Source organism: Piliocolobus tephrosceles, chromosome 1, assembly GCF_002776525.5.
Source record: "Piliocolobus tephrosceles isolate RC106 chromosome 1, ASM277652v3, whole genome shotgun sequence".
Classification (NCBI taxonomy): domain Eukaryota; kingdom Metazoa; phylum Chordata; class Mammalia; order Primates; family Cercopithecidae; genus Piliocolobus; species Piliocolobus tephrosceles.
Genome location: NC_045434.1, coordinates 31,973,977 through 31,997,665, shown reverse-complemented (window position 1 = coordinate 31,997,665; position 23,689 = coordinate 31,973,977). Strand labels below are relative to the sequence as shown.

General features: G+C 44.7%; 1 protein-coding gene across 2 annotated transcripts in view; it reads left to right on the top strand.

Annotated features, from left to right (window-relative positions):
- The window catches only part of TNR (tenascin R), a 413,725-nt gene that overhangs the window by 362,715 nt on the left and 27,321 nt on the right, over positions 1-23,689 (top strand). For both annotated transcript variants that reach the window (XM_023207213.2, XM_031935622.1), the window contains 9 exons: positions 7,656-7,745; positions 8,812-9,075; positions 9,671-9,940; positions 11,118-11,237; positions 12,137-12,283; positions 15,217-15,336; positions 18,453-18,596; positions 19,279-19,409; positions 20,699-20,831. In XM_023207213.2, coding sequence (XP_023062981.1) covers positions 7,656-7,745; positions 8,812-9,075; positions 9,671-9,940; positions 11,118-11,237; positions 12,137-12,283; positions 15,217-15,336; positions 18,453-18,596; positions 19,279-19,409; positions 20,699-20,831 — 1,419 coding nt within the window. The remainder of the gene's footprint in view (positions 1-7,655; positions 7,746-8,811; positions 9,076-9,670; positions 9,941-11,117; positions 11,238-12,136; positions 12,284-15,216; positions 15,337-18,452; positions 18,597-19,278; positions 19,410-20,698; positions 20,832-23,689) is intronic.

The window sequence follows — 23,689 nt, the reverse complement described above, 5'->3', positions numbered from 1 at the left end:
GGACCAGGACTACCTCGATCTCCAGTTGACAAGCTGAAAAATTGCCAACAGGGCCTAGGAAATCCAGAAGCTTGACAGTTTCTACAGATGTGATACAACATAGGACTGCAAGAAAACAGAGACTTACAGCCAGTCACACATGATGCACTCACACGCACCACATGCACACATGTACACACAAACACACCTACACACTCTTGCACTTACACTTAAGCACATACACACTCACACGCACATACACACATGCACACACTGTCATATACACCACACATGCTCATGTACTCATACATATACACTACAAGTTCATATACCTTCACACTTACACACACTCACACACACTAGGCTGACACCTGTAAGCACGTCCTGATCATGCTTTGGGAGCTGCTGCCTTCAAGGTTTCTGGCCTAAATGGGGGTCTAGTGGTGAGAAGGTGGGCTCCTCAGGGTACACTGGCAGGCCATGTGCTTGTCTGCAGGAGAAGAAATCTGAGACTCCAGAGGGAGTCCAGCTGGCGAGTCAGCACTGACCACGACACTCGATGTCCACCTCGCCCTGTCTGCACTCCCTGATGGGCCAGTGCACAAACACCAAACCCAGCACCAGACCTTCAATGTCCTGCAGCTCTTCTGAGGAGGAAAGGACCAGGCACAGGGCCTGGGGACCTGGGCCAGACAGTGCTCAGCCTCCTTTGGGCGAAGTCACAGTGACCCCAAGTGGTCACTTTGGTAAGGCACCCTCCAAACATGGTGTCACCTTCCAGGGGCGGGAAGGTGGGGAGTGGGCTGCAGAGACCCAAGTAGAAGTGGAAGAAAGAAAGGACAAAGGCTTCCACGTACCTCTTCCTCACGGAGCTGGGACATACAGGGCCTATTCCTTATTTGTCTTAAAGGCTGGGGATAAGGGGCCCAGGGGAAAAGCCAGATGGGACTATTTCAGCTTCAGCTTCCACTTCCTCAGCAGGGAGTACTTGTTCACAGCAACAACCCAGAATAGGGATGCTCCTGTAGGACAAGGCTGATGAGCTTTGTTTCTCATTAATTCCACCAGCAATAAGAAAGCTCCATCTGAGAACAGTCCTTAGAAGTATTATTTTTCTTATCAAAAATGGGCTTGTTAGGCTAGTCTCTTCCTTTAAATCAGGATGGAATTGGCTGCTTCTCTTGAGACTTGAACATCATGCACACGAAAAAAGCAGGGAAATGGCCTCGAAAGCCTGACTCATTCCAGGAACCCTGAAGATGCACCTGTCATTATCCAAAGAGATAAGTGTGGGGAGGCTGGGAGCTCAGATCTCCATTTAACTAAAAAGTAGATTGGTGCCTATCTGGTGTGATTTCAGGGGCTCTCCAAAGATCCTCTCTGCATATCTCCCCTATGAAACCTCTGGTCTCCAAATTCCACTGATGGGAAATTTATCTGTGAGGGACCTTATATTAGTCCCTGGGTTTTCATGAATTATTTTGCCAGAGCTGCCTTTGCATGCCCTGTTTCCTTTGTCTGGGATGCCCTCCCTGCCACCAGATGTCCATGGGTCCTTCAAAACCCAGTCCAGATATCCTCTCTTCAGAGTCTCCCCAACACTCCCCACCACCACCGCTACTGCCACCACCACCATGCTGCTTCTATGCATGTTTTCTCACTATACTACATACTGAAAATAATAAAATCTTTGACCCAAAGACCTAACAGTCTAGTGAGGAAACCAATATGAAAATTAACATTTTAAACTGGGGACAGGGTCCTCAGGTTGTCCCTCCCCACGAAGGTAGGCACCCAGTGCACTAGGCCAATCACACCCCTAACCTCGGTTTCATAGACTTGAGTTTCACAGACACTTGGTAGATGATCCTAGGGATTTAAAGATGGAAAGAGTCCATATTTCCTCATGTCCACTTGAGCCCAACCAAGCCCGCAGACCCCAAGTATCTTATTCGTGTTTTCGCTAGCAAGAGACAGCAATCTCAGTTCCTTGGGCCTCCTTCTCCCTACCATTTTCTCTGCTAGCAACAGCAGGCATGAAGAATAGGTTTCCAAAACAGGGCTAAATAAGTCATTCTGCCTTTATTACCACAGTCCTTGCACTGCAGGTGAGAGTGTGCTAGCTCCTGTTCCTCTCCCACCCTCATTAATCTATGAATGCTCATTATGTCCCCATTCTGACCACTAGAGAATTCCATATTTCCTTCCCTCTATCTTTCCTTATCTTAGCCAGCTTTAAGTTCTGACTCAAATACCTTCTCTGGAAAGACTTATCTGCCTATTACGGCCCATGCTGATCTTCTCCCTGCTGATCGTGTCCTCTTAGTCCCCTGCTGATCTTTTCCTCTTAGTTGGCAGCCCCTGCTTTGGTCCTGCATTAGTCTATTTGCATCACTATAAAGGAATACCTGAGGGTGGGTAATTTATAAAAAAAAAGGAGGTTTGACTGGCTTACAGTTCTGCAGGGTGTACAGGAAACGTGACGCCAGCATCTGCTTCTGGTGAGGGCCTCAGAAAGCTTACAATCACGGGGAAAGCCAGAGGGCGAGCCCCCGCATCACACAATGAGAGAGGCGGCAAGGGCTAGGGGGAGGTGCCACACACTTTTAAACAACCAGATCTCATGAGAACTCACTCACTATCTCGAGCACAGCTCCAAGCCATTCATGAGGGCTCTACCCCCATGATCCAAGCACCTCCCACTGTGCCCCACAGCCAACAATGGGGATGCCAATTCAACCTGAGATTTGGAAGGGACAAGCATCCAAACTATAACAAATACCACATCACTCTCGATTTCCAATTTGCTTAATCTGCTCCCTCCTCCTGGCCTGTAAGACTCAGGGATGTGAACCATGCTATGATGTGTCAGAAAAAACAAGGGACTTGGGTTCCAACCCTAGTTTTGTTTTGTTTTGTTTTGCTTTTTTGTTTTGTTTTGTTTTTGAGATGGAGTCTCGCTCTGTTGCCCAGGCTGGAGTGCAGTGGCATGATCTCGGCTCACTGCCAGCTTCGCCTCCCAGTTTCACGCCATTCTCCTGCCTCAGCCTCCCCAGTAGCTGGGACTACAGCTGCCCGCCACCATGCCCAGCTAATTTTTTTGTATTTTTAGTAGAGATGGGTTTTCACCGTGTTATCCAGGATGGTCTTGATCTCCTGACCTCGTGATCCGCCCATCTCAGTCTCCCAAACCTAGTTTTATCATGTAATAGTTGTGTGACCTTGGCCAAGGAATAGATTTCTTGGAGCTCCTGTTTGCTTATCTACAATACCCTATCAGTAGCACTGCAGGGAAATTAAATAACATGTGAATATTTAAGAAGCTCAGTTATAATTGCATAACTCTTTACCATCAGACACTCAAAAATTTTTTACTTCTCTTTTTCTTCCCTCCCCTTTGTCATTATTCTTTTCCATGTAGCTTAATGCTTGGCATATTATGGGTGCTCACTAAATAATTAATTTACTTTTTTAGCACAGATTCCTTTTCATCCCCAAAAGGGCAAGGCTAATGTCTTGTTTAGCTCACACCACCTTGTGCCTGACACAAAGGAGGCCCTTAATAATATTTGCTGAGTGGATGACTGTGCTTTAGAGGTTCCAAGAAGAATGGGTGTGAGGTGAAAGAGTTGAGGAAAGCATCAACCTCCAACCTGAACAAAGAAAGTTCTGTAAGGAATGGAGAGTAGCGATTTCCTATGGGATGAATTTTCCATGCTATTGTTAAGAAAGGGAACAGGGCCATTTATATGTTACCACTTGCAGGAGTTGGATGTAGAGATAAAGAGGGCATTGATAGAAAGCAATGGGTCTTTAAAAAGTGAGAAATCCCTAGGAGTACTCAGAGTGCTGATATATAGGTGCACTGCCTATGCCTTGGATACTTGTGGCTTTTTTTTTCAGCAGAACTATATTTTACCTGCTGGCAAAGAGCAACAATTCACTTGTAGCATAGAAGAAAGCTGCTGAAAATCAAAGGAAAGCAGCAGACGCAAACCTATAAGCGAGTCCCACTTTTCCATCCTCTAGACAGAAAACCTGGGAAGAGAATGCTTTAAATTCTGCTCTGCAGTTTTCTAGGAGAAGATGATTCCATTGTAAATTATTGAACATTTCATTTAAGCTTCATAAATAAGAAACTGGGATGAAAACGTTACATGTTAGATCTGTTTGGCAGCGTATAATTTCTGTCTTATTCCCTCGATCTGTCACCCTTCATCTATGTTGGAGAATTTCTACTTCATTATAGGCAATTGAAGGTCTCAATCAGTTGCCTGATAAAAATAGTTTATGTCCCAAAGGTAATCTCATTTCTGCAACCAAGGATGTACCTGGGACTCACTGAACATATTGATAGAGATAAATCTGTGCTTCAAATGGATCTGGAGGTACTGCAATCACCCACTCAATCTAGAGATAGGTACTTGGCCCAGCCAGGGGCAGGGTCCTCACAGCCACCTGGACTCCCTGAATCACTGTTTTCCAACAGAGCCAACAGGCTAAGCCCCAGCAAACCAATAACAACAGGTGTACCCAGGAACAGCCTGTAATTGCCTGGGTTACTTTTTATAGTTGATGAGACTACTCACAAAAAAAAAAAAAAAAAAAAGTACTCAAAATCCAGGAATAGTTCTCTGTGCAAAGTAATAAAATATTAGCTATTACCAGTAAGATCCAGGCACTGGACTTTAAACACTTGGACTCATATAATCCTCATGATGACCCTCTGATATAGATGCTGTTATTATTCTCATTCTTCAGAAATTGAGGCTCAAAGATGTTAAGTAATCAAAATTACACAGGTAAAAGGTGGAAGAGACTGAATATAAACATAGATATGTCAGATGTCAAAGGCTGTCAAACTTCAAAGTTTACCTCCACTGGTGTTGCCACTTTAGAGAAAGAAAGAATCAAGGGTTGGGAAAGAAAGTGAGCTGGTTCAAGAAAAGAAAGAGGGCTGATTCTAATGTGTACCCAGATGGCTTCGGGACTGCATTCCTGGGAGGGAAACTGGCCTGGTAAGCTCTGCCATGCTTAAGCAACATTTATTGCATGGACCGCACAAAAGCCTACTGAGGAAGGGGATGAAGAACCCCCTGGCTGCCAGGCAGCATTCCTCTTGGCCAAGCCAAGCCATTTGTTAAAGAAATGTTGCTCAAAGTATTTCCAATCAAAATCAGGGATTCCAGAGAAATCACAGCTGCCCTGAGAAGCCAGTATGATGGAAGAAGTAATAGGACATCCCATTCCTCCTAAAAGCCCTGAACTCTGAGACCAGAAGCCAGCGGGCATCTCTAGCTGGTCACAGACTTACTCCGTGCCACAGTTTCTTTTTATAAAAAGATGATGTACTCTGTTGAATAACAGTCCCCTCAAAATGCATGTCCACCCCAAACCCATGAGTGTGACCTTATTTGGAAATAAGGTCTTTACAGATGCAGTAGAGTTAAGATGAGGTCATACTGGATTAGGGTGGCCCCTAAATTCAATGTGACTGGTGTGGTTATAAGAAGGGGGAAGACACAGACACACAGGGAGAAGGCCATGTGTCTACAGAGGCAGAGACTGGGGCGACGCAACTACAAGCCAAGGAATGCCAGGGAGTGCTGGCAACCACCAGAACCAAAGTCTCCTTGAGCCTTCAGAGGAAACATGGTCCTGGGGACACTTTGATTTCAGACTTCTAGACTTCAGAACTGTGGGAGGACACATGTCTGTTTTAAGCCACACTGTATGTGGTAATTTATAACAGTAGTCATAGGAAGCTAATGCAGATGGAGAAAAGACTGCTTATGCCACCTTCCTCCCAAGGTTGTGATGAGACTCTAAAACACAATCCATTCTGAAAAACACAGATGTTATATAAACACAGAATACCATTGCAATCAGCCATGAGCCCACACAAAGTCCCACAAAGAGCCTACCGGAAGGACTCAGACTGATCATTAGAGGTCGGCAGGGTGATCACTTGATTTTGTTGGGTTTTATTGTTTTGTTTTTGTTTGTTTGTTTGTTTTTGTTTTTTTGATACAGAATCTCACTCTGTCACCCAGGCTGGAGTGCAGTGGCATGATCTTGGCTCACTGCAACCTCCGCCTCCTGGGTTCAAGTGATTCTCCTGCCCCAGCCTCCCAAGTAGCTGGGACTACAGACGCATGCCACCACACCCAGCTAATTTTTGTAATTTTAGTAGAGACAGATTTCACCATATTGGTCAGGCTGGTCTCAAACTCCTGACCTAAGGTAATCCACCCGCCTCGGTCTCCCAAAGTATTGGGATTATAGGCATGAGCCACCGTGCCCTCCTTTGTTGGGTTTTTCTACAATCCCAGTCCTAACAGATAAAGATGAGTTTGATGCCAGTTGTAATAGATGAAATAGCCCTCAAAGAATCCCCAGCATCTGTGAATATAACCACCTTACAGGGCAGAAAGGACTTTGCAAGTATGATTAAATTAAAGATCTTGAGAAGGAGAGACTAGCCTGTCCTATGCAGGTGGGTTCAACGTGATCACAAGGATTTTCATAAGATGGATGTAGAGAGGTCAGGGTCAGAGTAGATGCAATGATAGGAGCAGAGGTCAGAGAGAGAAAACAGATTTGATCGTTTCAAGCTGCTGGCTTTGAAGATAGATTAAGAGACCATGAACTAAAGAATGCAGGCAGCCTCTAGAAGCCAGAAAAGGCGAGGAAATGGATTTTCTCCTAGAGCCTCCAGAAGGAATGCAGCCCTGCTGAACTACTTTAGACTGCAGACCTCCTGAACTAACTGTAAAAGAATCCACTTTTGTTGTTATAAGTCACTAAATTGTGGTGATGTGTTACAGCAGCAATAGGAAACTAGTACACCAGTCAAACTGGTTAGTCTGAAAATAAATGTGAAAGAGGGCAAGGAGAGAACCCAGAGAATTCCAGATCTTCTAGGAGCCTCTCAGGGATCCTTTGTGGTAAACCTCCCAAAGAATTTCCTCAGAGAAGCTTACACCCTTTAGTGAGACAGTTTTTGCATTTCCTCTGTCTTCCTGGACTCCCCTGGAAGTTATTCTAAAATTAGATCCACAACCTTAGATACCCTGAGGCCTGAATTACTGAACTTGGTGGGGAGCCCACAGCAACAGGACTTCTGCATGCCCCTATTTGACAGCCCTGTGCTTAGAAAAAAAATCCATCCACCGTTGCTCCCTAGAATGGACCCAGGATTCCCCATATGGCCTCAACTCCTATAAAAGGTGTAACTTGGTCCTTGTATATAACATTCAAGAAATGCTCTACAGGCCTATGTCCACACTGTCTCTCTTGATTACATACTCCCAAAATTCACAATTTAAGCAAGAAATCCCCTCACTGGTTCAAGCCAACCTGAGATGCTAAGCATACAAGGAGTCCTTGTATACTTAGGTGAGCACACCTCTGAAGGTCACTGATAAGGCAGCCTCACTGCCTTCCCAGAGAGCCTGGCTGCAAGAAGGAAGCTCCGCATGGGCTGGATCATCCTATTGACTTGGATTCCTAAATAGTGAAATTGGGATTTCCTAATAGTTGAAATTAGGAGAGGATTCAAGGAGGACTAAACACAAGGTATGAATAAGAGTCCAAGATCATTTTCTTCCCTGCTTTCAGCCTTCCTAGCCCTGCCCCATACACAGAATAATGTTTGTTTCTCCATCCACTGATAGATCTGGTACCTGGCACTGAGTATGGAGTTGGAATATCTGCCATCATGAACTCACAACAAAGCGTACCAGCCACCATGAATGCCAGGACTGGTGAGTAGGAGGACTGCTGAGGAAGACCAGGTTAGCCTATAAGCCTAAGGAGTCATGGAGGCTTGTCCCAGCAAAAATTAGTCAGAAAGCAATGTCTTCCAGTGAACAGGGCTCTGGTGACAACTGTCAGCCTAGAAACAACATCTACCCTATGCCTATTCCCTAACCTCTGACATGCAGGATGGAGTCACCCTCTTCCCCACAGACCTATGCTCGGTCCCCCCATGGTCTGAAGAGCTGCTCAGGGCTGTACAGAGCAGAGGTGGAAAATCCTAAATAGGTTGATGCCATTGCAGGCCATATTTTTATCTAGACCACCCCGACAGCAGGCAGAATGGGGCATCTTCACCCTGCATGCACCACAGGTGCCCTCACAAAGGCCACTTGGGTGAAGGTCTAGACTTGCAACAACCCATTAAATCTGAGGGCAGAAGAAAAGTCCAGTTGAGACCCTTGCTGCTCTGGATTCAGCAGTTTTGCTTCCAAATCCTGGGTAAATTTCAAAGTCATTTCAGCAGCTGTGGTACTAGCAGCCTGGGCCGGGCTAGGGATTTTAGACCCATCCTTGTCCCAAGGTTCAACCTCTCTAGAGAACCACATGGACAAAGGTCTCCAGTTCCTCAAATCTAGCTGCCTGCCTGGCTATGGTTAGAACAAGTCAAAATAGCCTCAGGGTTAGAGGGTGGTGCCCTTCTGTTACCAGGATGGCATATCCCTACTTGGTGATACCTACCATTTTGTCCTTATTGGCTTATTGAGAAAGGATGGGAGAAAATGAATATGGGGAGCTTGAAAATCAGCAGCCAGCTTTGTCCCAGAGGTGGATCCAATCCAGTGGTATCAGAGCTTATCATGCCTTTCTGCAGCTTGTTCATCTGTTTGCCAAGCCCCTGGCCATCATTCAGAGGGAAGGTGCTTAGCAAAATATGAGATAAGTGTCAGCAATGACAAGCTAGTGCTTATAGTCAGCAGGCCTGCTGATAGCTTGCAAACACACAAAGCCGGCCAATAAATACTGCCCTCCTGGGGAACATGTGTAAAATAAGCCATTTATGTCAATCCACAGAACTTGACAGTCCCCGAGACCTCATGGTGACAGCCTCCTCAGAGACCTCCATCTCCCTCATCTGGACTAAGGCCAGTGGACCCATTGATCACTACCGAATTACCTTTACCCCATCGTCTGGGATCGCCTCAGAAGTCACTGTACCCAAGGACAGGACCTCGTACACATTGACAGATCTAGAGCCTGGGGCAGAGTACATCATTTCCATCACTGCTGAGAGGGGTCGGCAGCAGAGCTTGGAGTCCACTGTGGATGCTTTCACAGGTACCAGAGCAGCAGAAATCCCAGCCAGGTTCAGGGATCGGTGGATCTTAGTGTGAGAAATTCATCCAGGCTACTCACCCTTCCAATGTTCCATTTCCTTTGGGGAAAAGAGAGGTGGGTAGAAAAGGATAGACGCAAAACTAATAAATGCATCAAGAGGGAAGGGTTGGAAGTAAAGGGGGGAGGTGAGCAACAGTGTTACTTGCCTGAAAACTTGTGTCTGGTTTTTCTATGGCCTTGACATAGTAGTTGATTCTGCCCATCTTTCCCTACTGCAGTAAATCAGTGGGAATACAGAGAATCCATGGGATCATGTAAAATTCCTTCCAGGATACAGGCTTTCAATCCTGGGTCAGTATTATGATGAACTCACAGAAGTATTTCTCATTTTAACAGAATCCATTTTCCCATATTTGAATTGGAAAAAGTGGAGTGAACAGGACTGGAGAGTGAAGAGGTGGAATCTCTGGGTTAGTGGGTGAGGATGTGGCCCTTGTTAACAAGGACAGCAGATCACTTTAGCCAGGAAGTTCTTCTGGCCCAATGGCCCATCTTCTCACATGTTTCAGGACCATCCATCTCCTTTGCTTTGCAGGCTTCCGTCCCATCTCTCATCTGCACTTTTCTCATGTGACCTCCTCCAGTGTGAACATCACTTGGAGTGACCCATCTCCCCCAGCAGACAGACTTATTCTGAACTACAGCCCCAGGGATGAGGAAGAAGAGATGACAGAGGTCTCCCTGGATGCCACCAAGAGGCATGCTGTCCTGATGGGCCTGCAACCAGCCACAGAGTATATTGTGAACCTTGTGGCAGTCCATGGCACAGTGACCTCTGAGCCCATTGTGGGCTCCATCACCACAGGTGAGGCTGGCAGCAGGTGATAAAAGGGGTTCTCACAGTAGCCTTTGACAAATCAATGAAATTTTAAAAGAGAAAGACCCAAGGAGTAGGGGACTGCCTAGAGAAAGTCTACGAGCTGTTCTGAAACAGCTACTTCCTCCAGTGCTGAAGAAGATACGTTAGATGAGAAACCCCCATTTGGAAGGTGGGACAAAGTCAATGTCTTGAGGAGGTCAAAGTTCGTATGCATTTGTCCAAAACACCTCCCACTACCAGCTTGGAAAAAAAAGCACTGGAGATAGCTAGTCTGCAACAGGAATCCCTCTACAGTGAAGAGACACCTGTTCCTATTCTGGAGCGCCACCTCTTAACTGCCCAGAAAGGTCACTGGTACAAATGATGCTTTCTTAGTCTCACATGGGACTAGCATGCAACCAGGTAGTGACCTGGCATTCAGAGAATGGGGTTGATTTGGATGTTGCTTAGAAAACACAGGCACTCTGAGATGAATTGGATCAATCCCAGCTCATTATTCCCAAATACAGTTTCAAACATGAGGTGCATGTGGGTGAAGGCATGTATGTTTGGGTCGTTTCCTACTTACTAACAAGAACTCACAAACTGGACAAGTGGATTAAACACTCAGCTGATCAACTCTGTGATCCCCTAGCAGTAAAAAAAAAAAAAAAAAAAGTCCATAAAATAAATGAAATACAATTTAGGAAAATGGGTTTGTTCTGGACTTGTGCTCTGAAATCCCTGTACAGTCAATAGGCAGTTTTTCAAAACTGAAACCAAAGGTAACTGCTAAAGAATAAGAGATACAGGCAAAATTTGGTTTAGCTTTAAAAAAAACAATTACCCCAGAGAAAATGCCTATGTTTCTCCCAATTCAAAACAAAACATATGAATTTTTAAAAAAAGTTCCTAGTTGGCCTGCAGATAGGTAACAGGTACAGAGCTTGCCAGCTTGGCTTCATGTTGTTAAAGTATTCTCCATGGACCTAGCTTTAGTCATACCTACAAGGTTTCAGTTGAAACACCAGCCTGACCATGGTTTTAAGGATACCCTATTACGCAGAAAGATCCTGTCTACTTTGGGACAACACTGGCTTTTGGTCAATATAAAACCAGGGATGAGAATTTCTTTTTCACACTGTGCTTTCTGTCTTTTTCCCTCAACCATGGGTCCTTGTAGGAATTGATCCCCCAAAAGACATCACAATTAGCAATGTGACCAAGGACTCAGTGATGGTCTCCTGGAGCCCTCCTGTTGCATCTTTTGATTACTACCGAGTATCATATCGACCCACCCAAGGTAACAAAGTGATTTGACTTCTCAAAGATGCTAGGATTTGGATGAAGAATATGGGAGAATCAGCATATCCCGCAGAACATCCACTCCTGCCTGAGTTTTTCCTTTTCTCTGTGGCATGCTCCATCAGAATGAGAGTGGGCTGGTGAGCGGCCAAGAAACCCTGCACTCACCAATGCCTCTTGAGAAAGGCTTGATTACATTCACCCAGAAAGCAGGCCCTTCCCTAGCAGAGGTAACTGGTCACCATTATCTAGGCAGTGTCATGAGAAACAAAGAGGCCCAAAAGAATCTGCCAAGAACTAGGGTCACATGAACTTTCCTACAAGAATGAAGTTCAAGACTAGGATCCAGAGGGATGGCTAAAGACCCAGCAAAGCCAGATGGAGCCTTGGAGGGAACCACAGTGACGTGGTCCCATTTTAGCCACTCCAGCCAAGTTACAAGTCAGAGGAAATTGGCCCAGACCTCACCTGCACCCTGCCAGTTCTTGCTGGTACATGTGGCATTTTAAGGAAGTGGAGGGCACACTCACTTCCAGTGAGGACACAGGACAGCTTTCTAGACTACACTGTCTCTGGACTGCAGGGACTGCTCCTTGCATCCGTGCCCTCCATACTGCCCTAATGTCATTGTCTTAGAGAAGACCAGCTTGTTAGGAAACCACTTAATAAGTAGCTAATTTTACTTTGCTCCAAGGAGTCCATAAAATGAACGAATGAGACCAGTATGTAAAGCCTCTTCACACTCCAACATTCCCAATCCATGAACCATGTGGCATCCCTCCCCACTGAGTACTGAGTCTCGCACCCACCCATCTGCTTTATTGACATAGACTGTACCATGGGTTGCTTGGATGAGAGGGCTGCTGAATTTTAACTGTAGATTCTTCTCTTCTCCAGTGGGACGATTAGACAGCTCAGTGGTGCCCAACACTGTGACAGAATTCACCATCACCAGACTGTACCCAGCTACCGAATATGAAATCAGCCTCAACAGCGTGCGGGGCAGGGAGGAAAGCGAGCGCATCTGTACTCTCGTGCACACAGGTAGGCATGTCTCCCTGCTGTGTCGAGTCAGGACCCTGGCTGAGGATCTGGGTGAAGTTGTTCGGGCTCATACAAAGGTTCTGGAGGCTGAGGCTCCATTTCGGGGTGCTCCTCTAACTCACTGTGTCTTGCAGGGCAATTTGCAATTTCTCTTCCCCTAATATTCGTCTCTAATACTAAACGTTTAGAGAGTCACCCTCTATAAGTCTTGCTGGTTTAGGTTAGGAATTTTCATGGAACTTCCAACATAAACAGTGCCCTTTCAGACATGTGATGGAAGTGAATTCTAAAACAGATATCTGAATCATTCATCTGATTTTGTAAAAGACTCAGATAAGAAAATTTCACCTCAGAGAAGAAAAAGGTTGTTATTCCAGTAATGGAATTGGGGTCATGAAATTCATCATCAGATATAGCCAGAAACCACCAAGAAACTGCCTTTGCTCTTGCTTTGTGCTCCAGGAAGAAAGAAGGCACCAAAGTGGCCATTACTCCCTCAACCAGGACCAAAGCAGTGGAGGTGATGTGGCTCCGCAGGCATCCTGGGCTTCCTGCAGGGGTACCATGCAGCTCACGTCTCTGACAGGCCCCCTAGTCATATCCAGATGTCCTCTGCATCCTCCATCAGCTCCTGCATAATGACCAGAGGAAGGGAGGTGCAAGGGAGAGACTGGCTTGCAATATGGGAAAGTGGGGAAGGGTAGTCCAAATCCCATGGCCTCCCTCTTGAAAACAAGCCCATACAACGGGTCTGAGGAGGACTCTTGGTAGCACCACTGCTCCTCCGTCTCTGGTCCCTCAGGAAGTACACCATGCAGAACGTGCAAAGATCTGCTGCAGAACTCACTAGCAGGCACAGACAAAGTTTTCTATTCCCAAACCCTAGACCAAACCTCCTAGTTAAGCCATCATTCCCACAGCACATGGGAAAATATCAAGCTTGCCTCATTAGGAGAACACCTGGATTTTCTATGGTTGCTTAATTTCCCTGGAGAATGGTATTTCCCAAATGAGGGAAATATACTTTGGAATTTCTCACTGCTTTTATAGATGTTCTCAGAAGCTCAGAAACGGCATCTCTAGGGCAATGGGCCAAGAAATATTCCTTCACAAACACAAAAATTATTCTCTAAAGACAGCGCAGGATATTCTGATCTTCCCTAGTCTCCTTCCAGGCTTAAGACCACAGATAACACAGCCATTCAGTCTTGCCCTATCTATTAAATTACCTGTGACCATTAAAATATAAACAAGTGTTGACCAGAAGTGAGGTCCAATAAACCAAAAGAAGCCTCTATCCCACCTTCCTGAACCTAGAAATTCATATTACAGAAATTAACCTTTTTTCCCATTGAGAAAAATAAAATGTATTTCAAGAGCCTCCTATCCCCAAGATAAAAGAGAGCAGCAACTTCAGTCGAAAACTCATTTCTTTAGCAGGGCATGGATGCATGCACCTGTAGTCTCAGCTACCAGGGAGGCTGAGGCAGGAGGATCACTTGAATCCAGGAGTCCAAGGCTACAGTGAGCCATGATCATGCCACTGCATGCCAGCCTAAGTGACAGAGCAAGACCTTGTTTCTCAAAAGAAAAAAAAATTCCTTGGGTTATGAGCAGCTAATATCTCTAAAGCAGATATTTGGTATATTTGGTACACCAACCCCAGTGGTGTGCCCATCCAAACTGCCCTCCTTCCAGTCTAGGCAGAGCTATTTTGGCAACTTCCAATAACTAGATTGCCCCAGAATGTCTTATTTTGCTGCTGTTTGTTGTGGTTTTACGTTGAGGTCTACGATCTTACAACTTTTAGAAGTGAGTACTCCTTCAGGGTGTCATGTTTGTCTCATGGTATCATGCATGTCTCAGATAGATCAAGCCAAGTGTAGTCTAAGGGCTGCATTTGAAGAACTCTTTGAACATGTAGATTAGGGATACAATTCAAATTTTAACATTATGAAAATATTTTCCAGGTTGTTTCTTTGGGATAAAGGACATAGGCAAGTGAAAAAAATACTTTCCATTAGAGAATAGGGTAAGATCCACAGCAGATCTTGGTTCTCAGAAGTGAATTGTATGACGCTTAGGTTGAGCAGATGCCTAAACTGTTGTAATAACATCTACTTGTGATAAATTCTAACCTGATGGAAGAGAAGCACAGTAATAAAGCAAAGGCTTAGAGCATGGGCAAATTAGACTAGGAAGATGATCTTATGACAAGCACACTCTGTTCCTCTAACAGGCCCTTTTGACCTCCTTACTAAGCCTGGAAGAATCCCTTTGACTCTTAATGCAACAAAAAGAATATCCAGGACTCAGTCCTGAGTGAGACCTGTGAGCAGTGAAGCAATCATCCAATAATCAGATATGACTTTTGAGGCAACCTGACTGAGCCCATGTAGTCATTCCATGGATGGACCTTCTGTGTTCTCTGTCCTGGGGATACTCCTGCCCCTATGGAGTTGACACCACACTTCCTGAAGCTCATCAACAGAGATCTTTCCGCGAGGCACACCTTTACATTTATAAAAGCCTGGGAAGTATGATTATCTCATTAACTAAAAAATTGTAACAATTTCTGTGGGTTCTTAGTTGCTCCATCTACATTTAAATGTTGAAAATTCATTGCAGCCATACCTTAAAATCCTCTGTAGTACCTGGCACAGTATTCTGCACATAAGAAGTTAATGAATTAATTAAAAGGAAGAGCTGGGGGCAATTAGGGGAGAACTGGTTACTTGAGAGAAGGGGGGCAGGGAGAAAAGGAAGAGGCTGATGGAACCAGAAGAGGAGAAAGGGAAGAGGTTTCTGCTCACTTCTTTGTTTTGTAGGGTGCAGCAGCAGTCGTGTACCATGAGTGGAACTTCTGAGATCATTCCCTGCATTTCTATCCTGCAGCTCCTCTTACTTATCACTGATAATCTATTCTGTTTCAGCCATGGACAATCCTGTGGATTTGATTGCTACCAACATCACTCCAACAGAAGCCCTGTTGCAGTGGAAGGCGCCAGTGGGTGAGGTGGAGAACTACGTCATTGTTCTCACACACTTTGCAGGTGGGTGTCTGCAGGCCTGCAGATCAGGCAGGTGGCAATGGTGGGAATTGGAGCTACAGACCAGTATGATGTGAATAAACAAAATATTTTCTCAATCTGAAGGACAGATTAGAAATTTTCCTACTTCAGGTATACCATGAAGCCCTCAAGATATCCCCAAACTCTAGGCTGGGCGTTGTGGCTCACACTTGTAATCCCAACACTTTGGGAGGCCAAGGCAGAGGGATCACTTGAGGTAAGGAGTTCAAGACCAGCCTGGCCAACATGGTGAAACCCCATCTCTTCTAAAAATATGAAAATTAGCCAGGAGTGGTGGTGCACACCTGTAGTCCCAGCTACTTGGGAGGCTGAGGCAAGAGAATCACTTGAAGCCAGGAAGTGGAGGTTACAGTGAGCCAAGATCGTGCCATTGCACTCCAGCCTGGAGTCATAGCGAGACTCCATCTCAAAAAAAAAAAAAGATATTCCCCAACTCTGCAAACTGTATCAAATCTAGGAACTGAGAAAGCTGAATCTGAAAGGTACAAGAAAGGCATGTAACCAAGGGCAAGTACAAAATCAGAGCAATAGCACTAGGAGGACAAAACTCAGAACAGAGCTAAGACTTGCCCCCAAAATGCTACAAACAAGAAAGCAAGATTTTCTAAATATTTACAGAGCAAGAAAAATACTAAAGATATAGGACCAAGTTTGGAACAGATAGTACAGGATAACAGGTGACAAAAGATTCAGGACAGCTAAACTCTTCTGTTGTTTTTATCTTCTCTATTCACATCCAGCCCAACAGGTTTAACTAACACAAAATCTTGAATTTCACTGTCTTCTGCATCATGCTTGTTCACCTTATACCAATTGAAGCCGAACAGAACAGAGAAGCCCAAAGCAAAATAGTACTGAGTCCTTCAAGTCTCTAGGCTTAGGGAAGTTCTTTCCCTGCCTACATCAAACATGTGATCACGGAATTATTTTTGGTTATATTCAGGAATCCAGAGAACAAAGACACCAGAGGACAGAAGGCAGGCAGGTGTCTTGGTTTTCAAAAATGGCAGAGAAAGCCAATTCTATAAGCTGCAAAGAAGTAAACTTATTGTCAAATCTTAGGAAGGTAAAAACTAAAACAGACAATTAAACAACTTGGAAAAGGAATTAGTGATTACCATATATCAGCACAGGTTCACCGAGAATAAGTTTTATCAAAACTACTTTATGTCTTTGTTTTCATTGACAAATCTGGTAGTACATTTGTATTTCATCAAGGCATTAGAAAACCCCACTTATCACTCAGTCCTTAGTTAACATGGAAAAATACATGAAAGGTCATATTTGGAGTTAGCTGGGACTGTCGTTGAATGAATGACCCTCAATGAAGAAGGGATATCATTACTATGGATATGTCCTAACTCCTCTGTGAGCATGCACAATCCATCTCAATTCCTGTCACCCCTCCTTGCATAACATGATCTCGCATTTTCAAATGATCACCATGCTTTCTGAAGCCTCCACGCATTTGCACATGCTATTTATTTCACCAGGAAACTCCCCCACTTGTCCGCCTAGAAAACCCATCCCTCAAGTCTTGGTTTCAACCCTATCTCTTCTGTCAAAGCTTCCCTGAAGGCAGTCAGACATATCTGCTCACAGACACACAACTCCAACATAGCAATGAACTTCCATTCATTCCACAAATACTCTTGATGCCCTCCCATGCGCCATACACTCTGCAAGGCTATAAGGATTCAGAAACAAAAATTGAGTTCTCATCTTTGTGGAACTCACTTCTAATGATGTTGCAGAGAATTAAATAGTTACAACTTGATGTGAGCAGTGTATGCTATAGACATGCACAGAACACCATGGGCCATGTCCATGGGCTACTATGATTGGTGTCAAGCTGTGGAGGGAAAGAAAGAAGACAAGTCTCAGATAAAGTGAAAGAAGAAAAGGTGAAGAAAGGGAATTTCAAGAAATAAGAGCAGACTATGGGCATTTGCAGAGATGTGAGAGTGTGAGAAGTCTGAAGAACTGCCATAATTTGGTATGGCTGGAGCATTGATCAATGGCATGATGTGCAAAGGGGGACATTAAAAAGATGATATCCTTATATATGCTCTTCCAAAGCTTAAGCATTAGTTTGAATTTTAACTTGTTTGTATGCCTTTAGACCACAAGAAACTTGAAATCTCAAAGCCCTACCTAGTCTGAAAATGTGCCCAGCAAACTGTTAAACACTAAATAATTTCCAAGTATTCTAATTGCGCAACAGAGGAGTTGGCCCTGAACTAATGAACAGTTTTATCAACAGCTTGAATGAATTCAGAGAAGACATGCTTACCAAATTTGTGTATAAAACAAAATTGTGATCAATAGAATCCAAGTTAAACTGAAACAGTGGCCCAAAACTCAATCAACAAGGCAAAATGCAATAGAAATAACTGTAAAGCTCTGCCCATGGGTATAAAAAATCAACTAACAAAATTGGATTGGGAAGTAGGGGGAGTGGTTACAAAGAAAGTCTTTTATTGGCAATAATCTTGGCATGTGACAACAATATCACAAGGCATTCCCAAAACCTAACTAATTAATTTAAGTGGCACACGTGCAGACTGATCCTGTTTATTTCACGGGTCAGTATCTCTCAATTATTGTTCTTAGTTCTCTGAGTTTTGGACTTTAGCAGGAACACTGATAAACTGTTACTTGTTCAGAGAAAAGTAGACAGAACTGTGAAGATTTTTAAATTGTCACATAAATGTGATGGGAAGTGGGGGCTGAATTTTCTGTCCAGTGGAGAGAGAATTTGATTAGGAAGGATGGTGGAGAGGAAGGGGTCATGTAGACAAAAGACTAGATTTATCCTTTATAACTCCAGAGACCCGAATAGAAGTTATAGAGAAGACAATTTGACCTGCACATAAAGAACACTTTTTTTCAATTAAAATATAAGAGATGAGAGGGGAATCCTTGCATGGAGTAAGATACTAAGCTAGATAACCTATGAAAGATTTTTTTCCAAAATTCTCTAGTAGTAAATCCATGTGAAATGCCTTTGGATTTGGTAGGTCTTTCCTAAACTGAGTAGCCTTATTCAACCCTTATTCATATTCATCTGAGTTCAGTTGCTGGAGAGACCATCCTGGTTGACGGAGTCAGTGAGGAATTTCGGCTTATTGACCTGCTTCCTAGCACCCACTATACTGCCACCATGTATGCCACCAATGGGCCTCTCACCAGTGGCACCATCAGCACCAACTTCTCTACTCGTGAGTACATGGTCATCTACATACCCGAATCCCTGGGGACTTTTGTGGAAATGACCAGTTTTCTTGTGGTGGACTAGATTATCACCTGTAGGCTTTGGACAGGGCAGCTATGAGCTGTTCTTATTTGGGCTGAATACAGCCCAAATTCAGTGAAACTGAGCTGCAATTTTCGGCCAGCAGACACATGTCTTTTTCTGCTCTCGCCCTGGGTGACAACAGAAGAACCAGGTCAAGAGAGGTCTGTACTCGGAATGCATCTGCCCCAGAAAAGTCTGATGGATATTAAAAGACTAGATATCTAGGAAAGAGCTGCTGAGTAGTGATGAATAGGAGAAAGTAGACAAAGTAACATGTGGAAACACAAGTTCACGAGTGAATGAGCAGACATGAGAATGTATCAGGGTCAGGATCTCAGGCATAGAGGGTCAGTGTGGAAGATGTCACACCCAAGCCTAGAGGCCCTGTGAGGGAAGGGGAAGTAGCTGCAAGAATGATCGTGGCACTGAATGATTATCATCTGACCCAGGAGCACCCTTTACGCTCCTGTCCAAGCCAGAGCGGGGGTCAGCATCTGAGCAATCCTAAGACCAAAGAGGTGGGCAAACAGATACCCATGCCTGAAATCAAGCAGGGGGAGGAGCTGGAGAGGCAGGCATGCCCTGGCACTTTCTCCTCTTTGTAGTCCTAGATCCTCCAGCAAATCTGACAGCCAGTGAAGTCACCAGACAAAGTGCCCTGATCTCCTGGCAGCCTCCCAGGGCAGAGATTGAAAATTATGTCTTGACCTACAAATCCACCGATGGAAGCCGCAAGGTGAGATTTTGCTGGAAAGGGAAAAGACCATTTCTCCCAAGTGAGGTCATGTGGAAACTGACTAGTGGAGTGACCATGGGACGTTGGAGGGAGGGGGAAGGAAGGAACCCACAGGGAGCTCATCAGCTTCCCATCAAGGATACCCAGCCTGCTGTTGATGAGACAGCCCTAGTCTGCAAGCCAGAAGATTTGGATGATAGTCCTAGCTCTACTATTACTCTCTCCGTAAGCTGAGGCAAAGGACTAAACCTCTTCAAGGCTTGCTTTCTTCTCTAGCTAACGAGGGTCTCTACCCCTGCAACTTCACTGGGTTGTGCTGGTGCTTCCAATACAATGACACAAAGCACATTGGAAACTCCCAAGTACACGATATTGGAATAATTTTTCAACAACAGGACGGAGCAAACATGAGCTGGATACCAAATTCAATGGCTTTTATGCCTCTTGATAAACATTAGAAAGGTGGTATCTGTGTAGCCTACAGTAAAGACAAAACAAATTTTTGTTTTATTTCATCAGTTGAAACAGTTCATCCAGAACACTGATTTTCAAGTTTTTGTTAGTGAAGCCACCTCTTTTTAAAGGGAAATCATATGCAGAAACCAAAAACACAGAATACATTTGACAGAGTTAGTCTCCTTGATAGAAATAAGGAGGACTTAGCCGGGCGCGGTGGCTCAAGCCTGTAATCCCAGCACTTTGGGAGGCCGAGACGGGTGGATCACGAGGTCAGGAGATAGAGACCATCCTGGCTAACACGGTGAAACCCCGTCTCTACTAAAAAAATACAAAAAACTAGCCGGGTGAGGTGGCGGACGCCTGTAGTCCCAGCTACTCGGGAGGCTAAGGCAGGAGAATGGCGTGAACCCAGGAGGCAGAGCTTGCAGTGAGCTGAGATCCGGCCACTGCACTCCAGCCTGGGAGACAGAGCAAGACTCCATCTCAAAAAAAAAAAAAGAGAAATAAGGAGGACTTGGATCCCGCTTCCTCAGCTCTTTCTCTGCTCTCAAGCAAGTCCAGTGCAATCTGAAAACTTCTAGATTCAATAATGCAGGTATCTAAATTTATCCCAGGGTGCATTCCTGAGATAGGAGCTGGCCTAAATCTCACGTGGGAGCTCTCCTCTCTGCTTATTGGTGCAGTAATCCTTATTGTGGGATGGAGATGATGATAATGGCCATTGCAGTACTAACCTAGCTGCCCATAGGATTTGAACTTCCCTTCCCTACTGTCCCCAATTGCAAGCCAGTTGCTCCCTTCCACCACCCTTCCTTTGGCTCATCATACAGGAGCTGATTGTGGATGCAGAAGACACCTGGATTCGACTGGAGGGCCTGTTGGAGAACACAGACTACACGGTGCTCCTGCAGGCAGCACAGGATACTGCGTGGAGCAGCATCACCTCCACTGCCTTCACCACAGGTGAGGGAGCATGGCCACTTTGATGCTTTCTTCTCCACTTCCTGATGTTTGGCTCCTCAGCAGCCTCTGCTGAGACTTGCCCTGGGAGCAGTTTATCAAAAAAGCTCAATTACCTCCTCCTTCTTTCCCCCTTTCCAATCCCCTACCCTACCAGTAAACCTCTCACTAACAAGGTAACCACAGGAAGCAGCAGCACAACACCCTGGTCCACCCAGACCAATTAAATGCACCAAGTAAAGACATCAGGTTCTGGCTGGACGCGGTGACTCACACCTGTAATCCCAGCACTTCGAGCCTAGGCAGCCGAATTACCTGAGGTCAGGAGTTTGAGACCAGCCTGGCCAACATGATAAAACCCCGTCTCTACTGAAAATACAAAAATTAGTTGGGCATGGTGGTGTGCGCCTGTAATCCCAGCTATTTTGGAGGCTGAGGGAAGAGAATCACTTGAACCCAGGAGGCAGAGGTTGCAGTGAGCCACGATCATGCCACTGTACTCCAGCCTGGGTGAAAAAATGAGACTCCATCTCAAAAATAAATAAATAAATAAAAATAAAAAACATCAGGTTCCTCCTAGTTCAGATTTTCTGCAGGTGTTTTTCCAGCAAAGTTTATCTTTCTTTTCCTCCTTCCTCTGCTACCTGTAATCAGAGACTCACTTAGTAAAAGCAGCAGTAGTAAAGCCTCAACATTAAACCTGCAGCTCTTCTCCATACACAAAGCACTTTTACATTCCTATGGTCTCACTCAGTTCTTATATAACAAGTGGTCAGGAAGGCCTATGATCCCCATTCTACAGATGATGAAACCAAGGTTCATGGAAGCCAAAGGCTTACATGGCTAGTAAGTAGCTGAGTCAGAACTTGAACCCAGGTCTTCTACTTCTAAATGCAGCTGTTCTGGCTGCATTCCCTCCTTAAGTCAGCAGAAGATACTTGAAAAATGCCGCTAAAGGATTAAAAAAAAAAAGAAGTCCTAATATCTATAACAGGAAATAACCTAATACCTGACTTTTACTTGCCAAGTACTGTTTAACTGCATTACATGTATTATCTAACGTAATCCTCACAACAGCCTACGTGGTGTGTATTACCATCTCTATCTTTTACAAATGAAGAAATTGGGCCCCAGAGAGGTGAAGTAACTCACCCAAGATCCCATAGCTCTTAAGTAGGGGAGCTGGAATTTGCCCCCAGATGTTTCAGCTCTGGGGTCTGTGCTATTAATGTTTCTCTCTACCACCTCCCACTGTGCCTCTCTACAGTCCATAATGTAAGGCTGCCAAGCCCCGACTTTGAATTCTCTTCCTGCCCCACATTATGGGGGTATGGCTGTGCATACATGTGAGGCAAACCTGAGCATGTCCCATATACTCAGCCACATTCTGCCTGCCATGTCAGAGCACCAGAATGACTGGATTCCTGTCCATGCCCCAGAGCCTCTTCCTCCATCTCCAGAAAGGTGAAAGTCCCCCAGCCCCACCAGGTGTCTCCCCCACTGCACTTGTTCTAAATGACAAAGCAAGACATTGATCAGACATGACAAAATGTCCTCAGTAGTTCTATAGAGTGCTGAGATTGTGAACAAATCCTTTTCTTCCTTTTTTTTACACCTTTCAATATATCACAAAGTATCTTCAATGAGCATATTAATCAGAAAAACAAATGTTTTAATTAAAAAAAATAATAAACCTTGGGCACACAAACAAGACATGAATTGAAGATGTATCTTTACCAAGTGGAATTTAGAAGACACTTGATCTCTTTTATGGGGCTGGAGTCAATTATGCTCCCCCTCCATGCTCTTTCAAAGATGTCTGATCTCAGAACTAAGGTGTTACCCTCTTCTTGTTAAGCCCTTCCCTGCACATTCTCAGGTTAATTAAAGAGGCCTCCATGGTCCTCTTTTCCACGCTACCACTTAAAGACCCACGGGTTGGAGCTTTCCATTGAATTAAGAATTTCTTTTCTATAAAAAGGACACAGATGACAGACACTTAAACCGAGCTCCCAATTTGCATATTTATTAGGTCTAAATTAATCATTTTATCCCCAAAATGCATGGGTTTCAATGTTTGCTCAGTGTAGTATGGGCTTTTAATTCCCACCCTGGTGATGCCACAGCTAGCAGTTGTGAGCAGTATGACAATGTGCCTGAAGTCTCTGTGGCATTTTACAGCTGTGCCTCGCTCCAGACCCACCTGGGCTGTTAAAGTAAACCGGCTTCTGTGCCTCTCACTGCCCTCTCTTAGATGCAGCTGCGCCAAGGGATGTGCAATTTTTTGAATCTGGGATCCCAAATCCAGCTGGGGCCTCAGTAGGATCAAATAAGCAGAAGATTAACAACACACTTGGAAATCGGGAGAGGAGGCAGAATAATGACTTCGTTTGGTGGACAGTTCAGGGGACCAGCAGGATGTATTTAGGTTGTTTATTTGTTTTTACAAGACTCCAGTTGACACCAGGCTCTTGGGGCATGACCAATACCAACTCAGAAAGGGGAAAACAAAAAAGCCCAATTTCCTATGCAGTGAGTGTAGCTACTGACTGAGCAGCTCCGTGTAGTTTATATTATTACTTCTGTGTTACATGGCAAAGATATGTCTGTGTTTGGAAGCTTTTGCAGTTTTACTGGAAAGCTCAAATTTAAATGTAAGTCGCTGATGCATACCAAACTCTGCTGGCTTTGTCTTGGAGATTTATCGGAACCCACTGAAATGACTGGTTTCAGAATGAAAGATTCTTGGGCAGAAATAATGCATGTGAAAGTACCTTGCACAAAGCCTGGCAGATTCCAGACATAATAGATGGTGGTTAAACTGAACAGTCAAATCTCAGCTGCAGAGCAGAGAGAGGGGT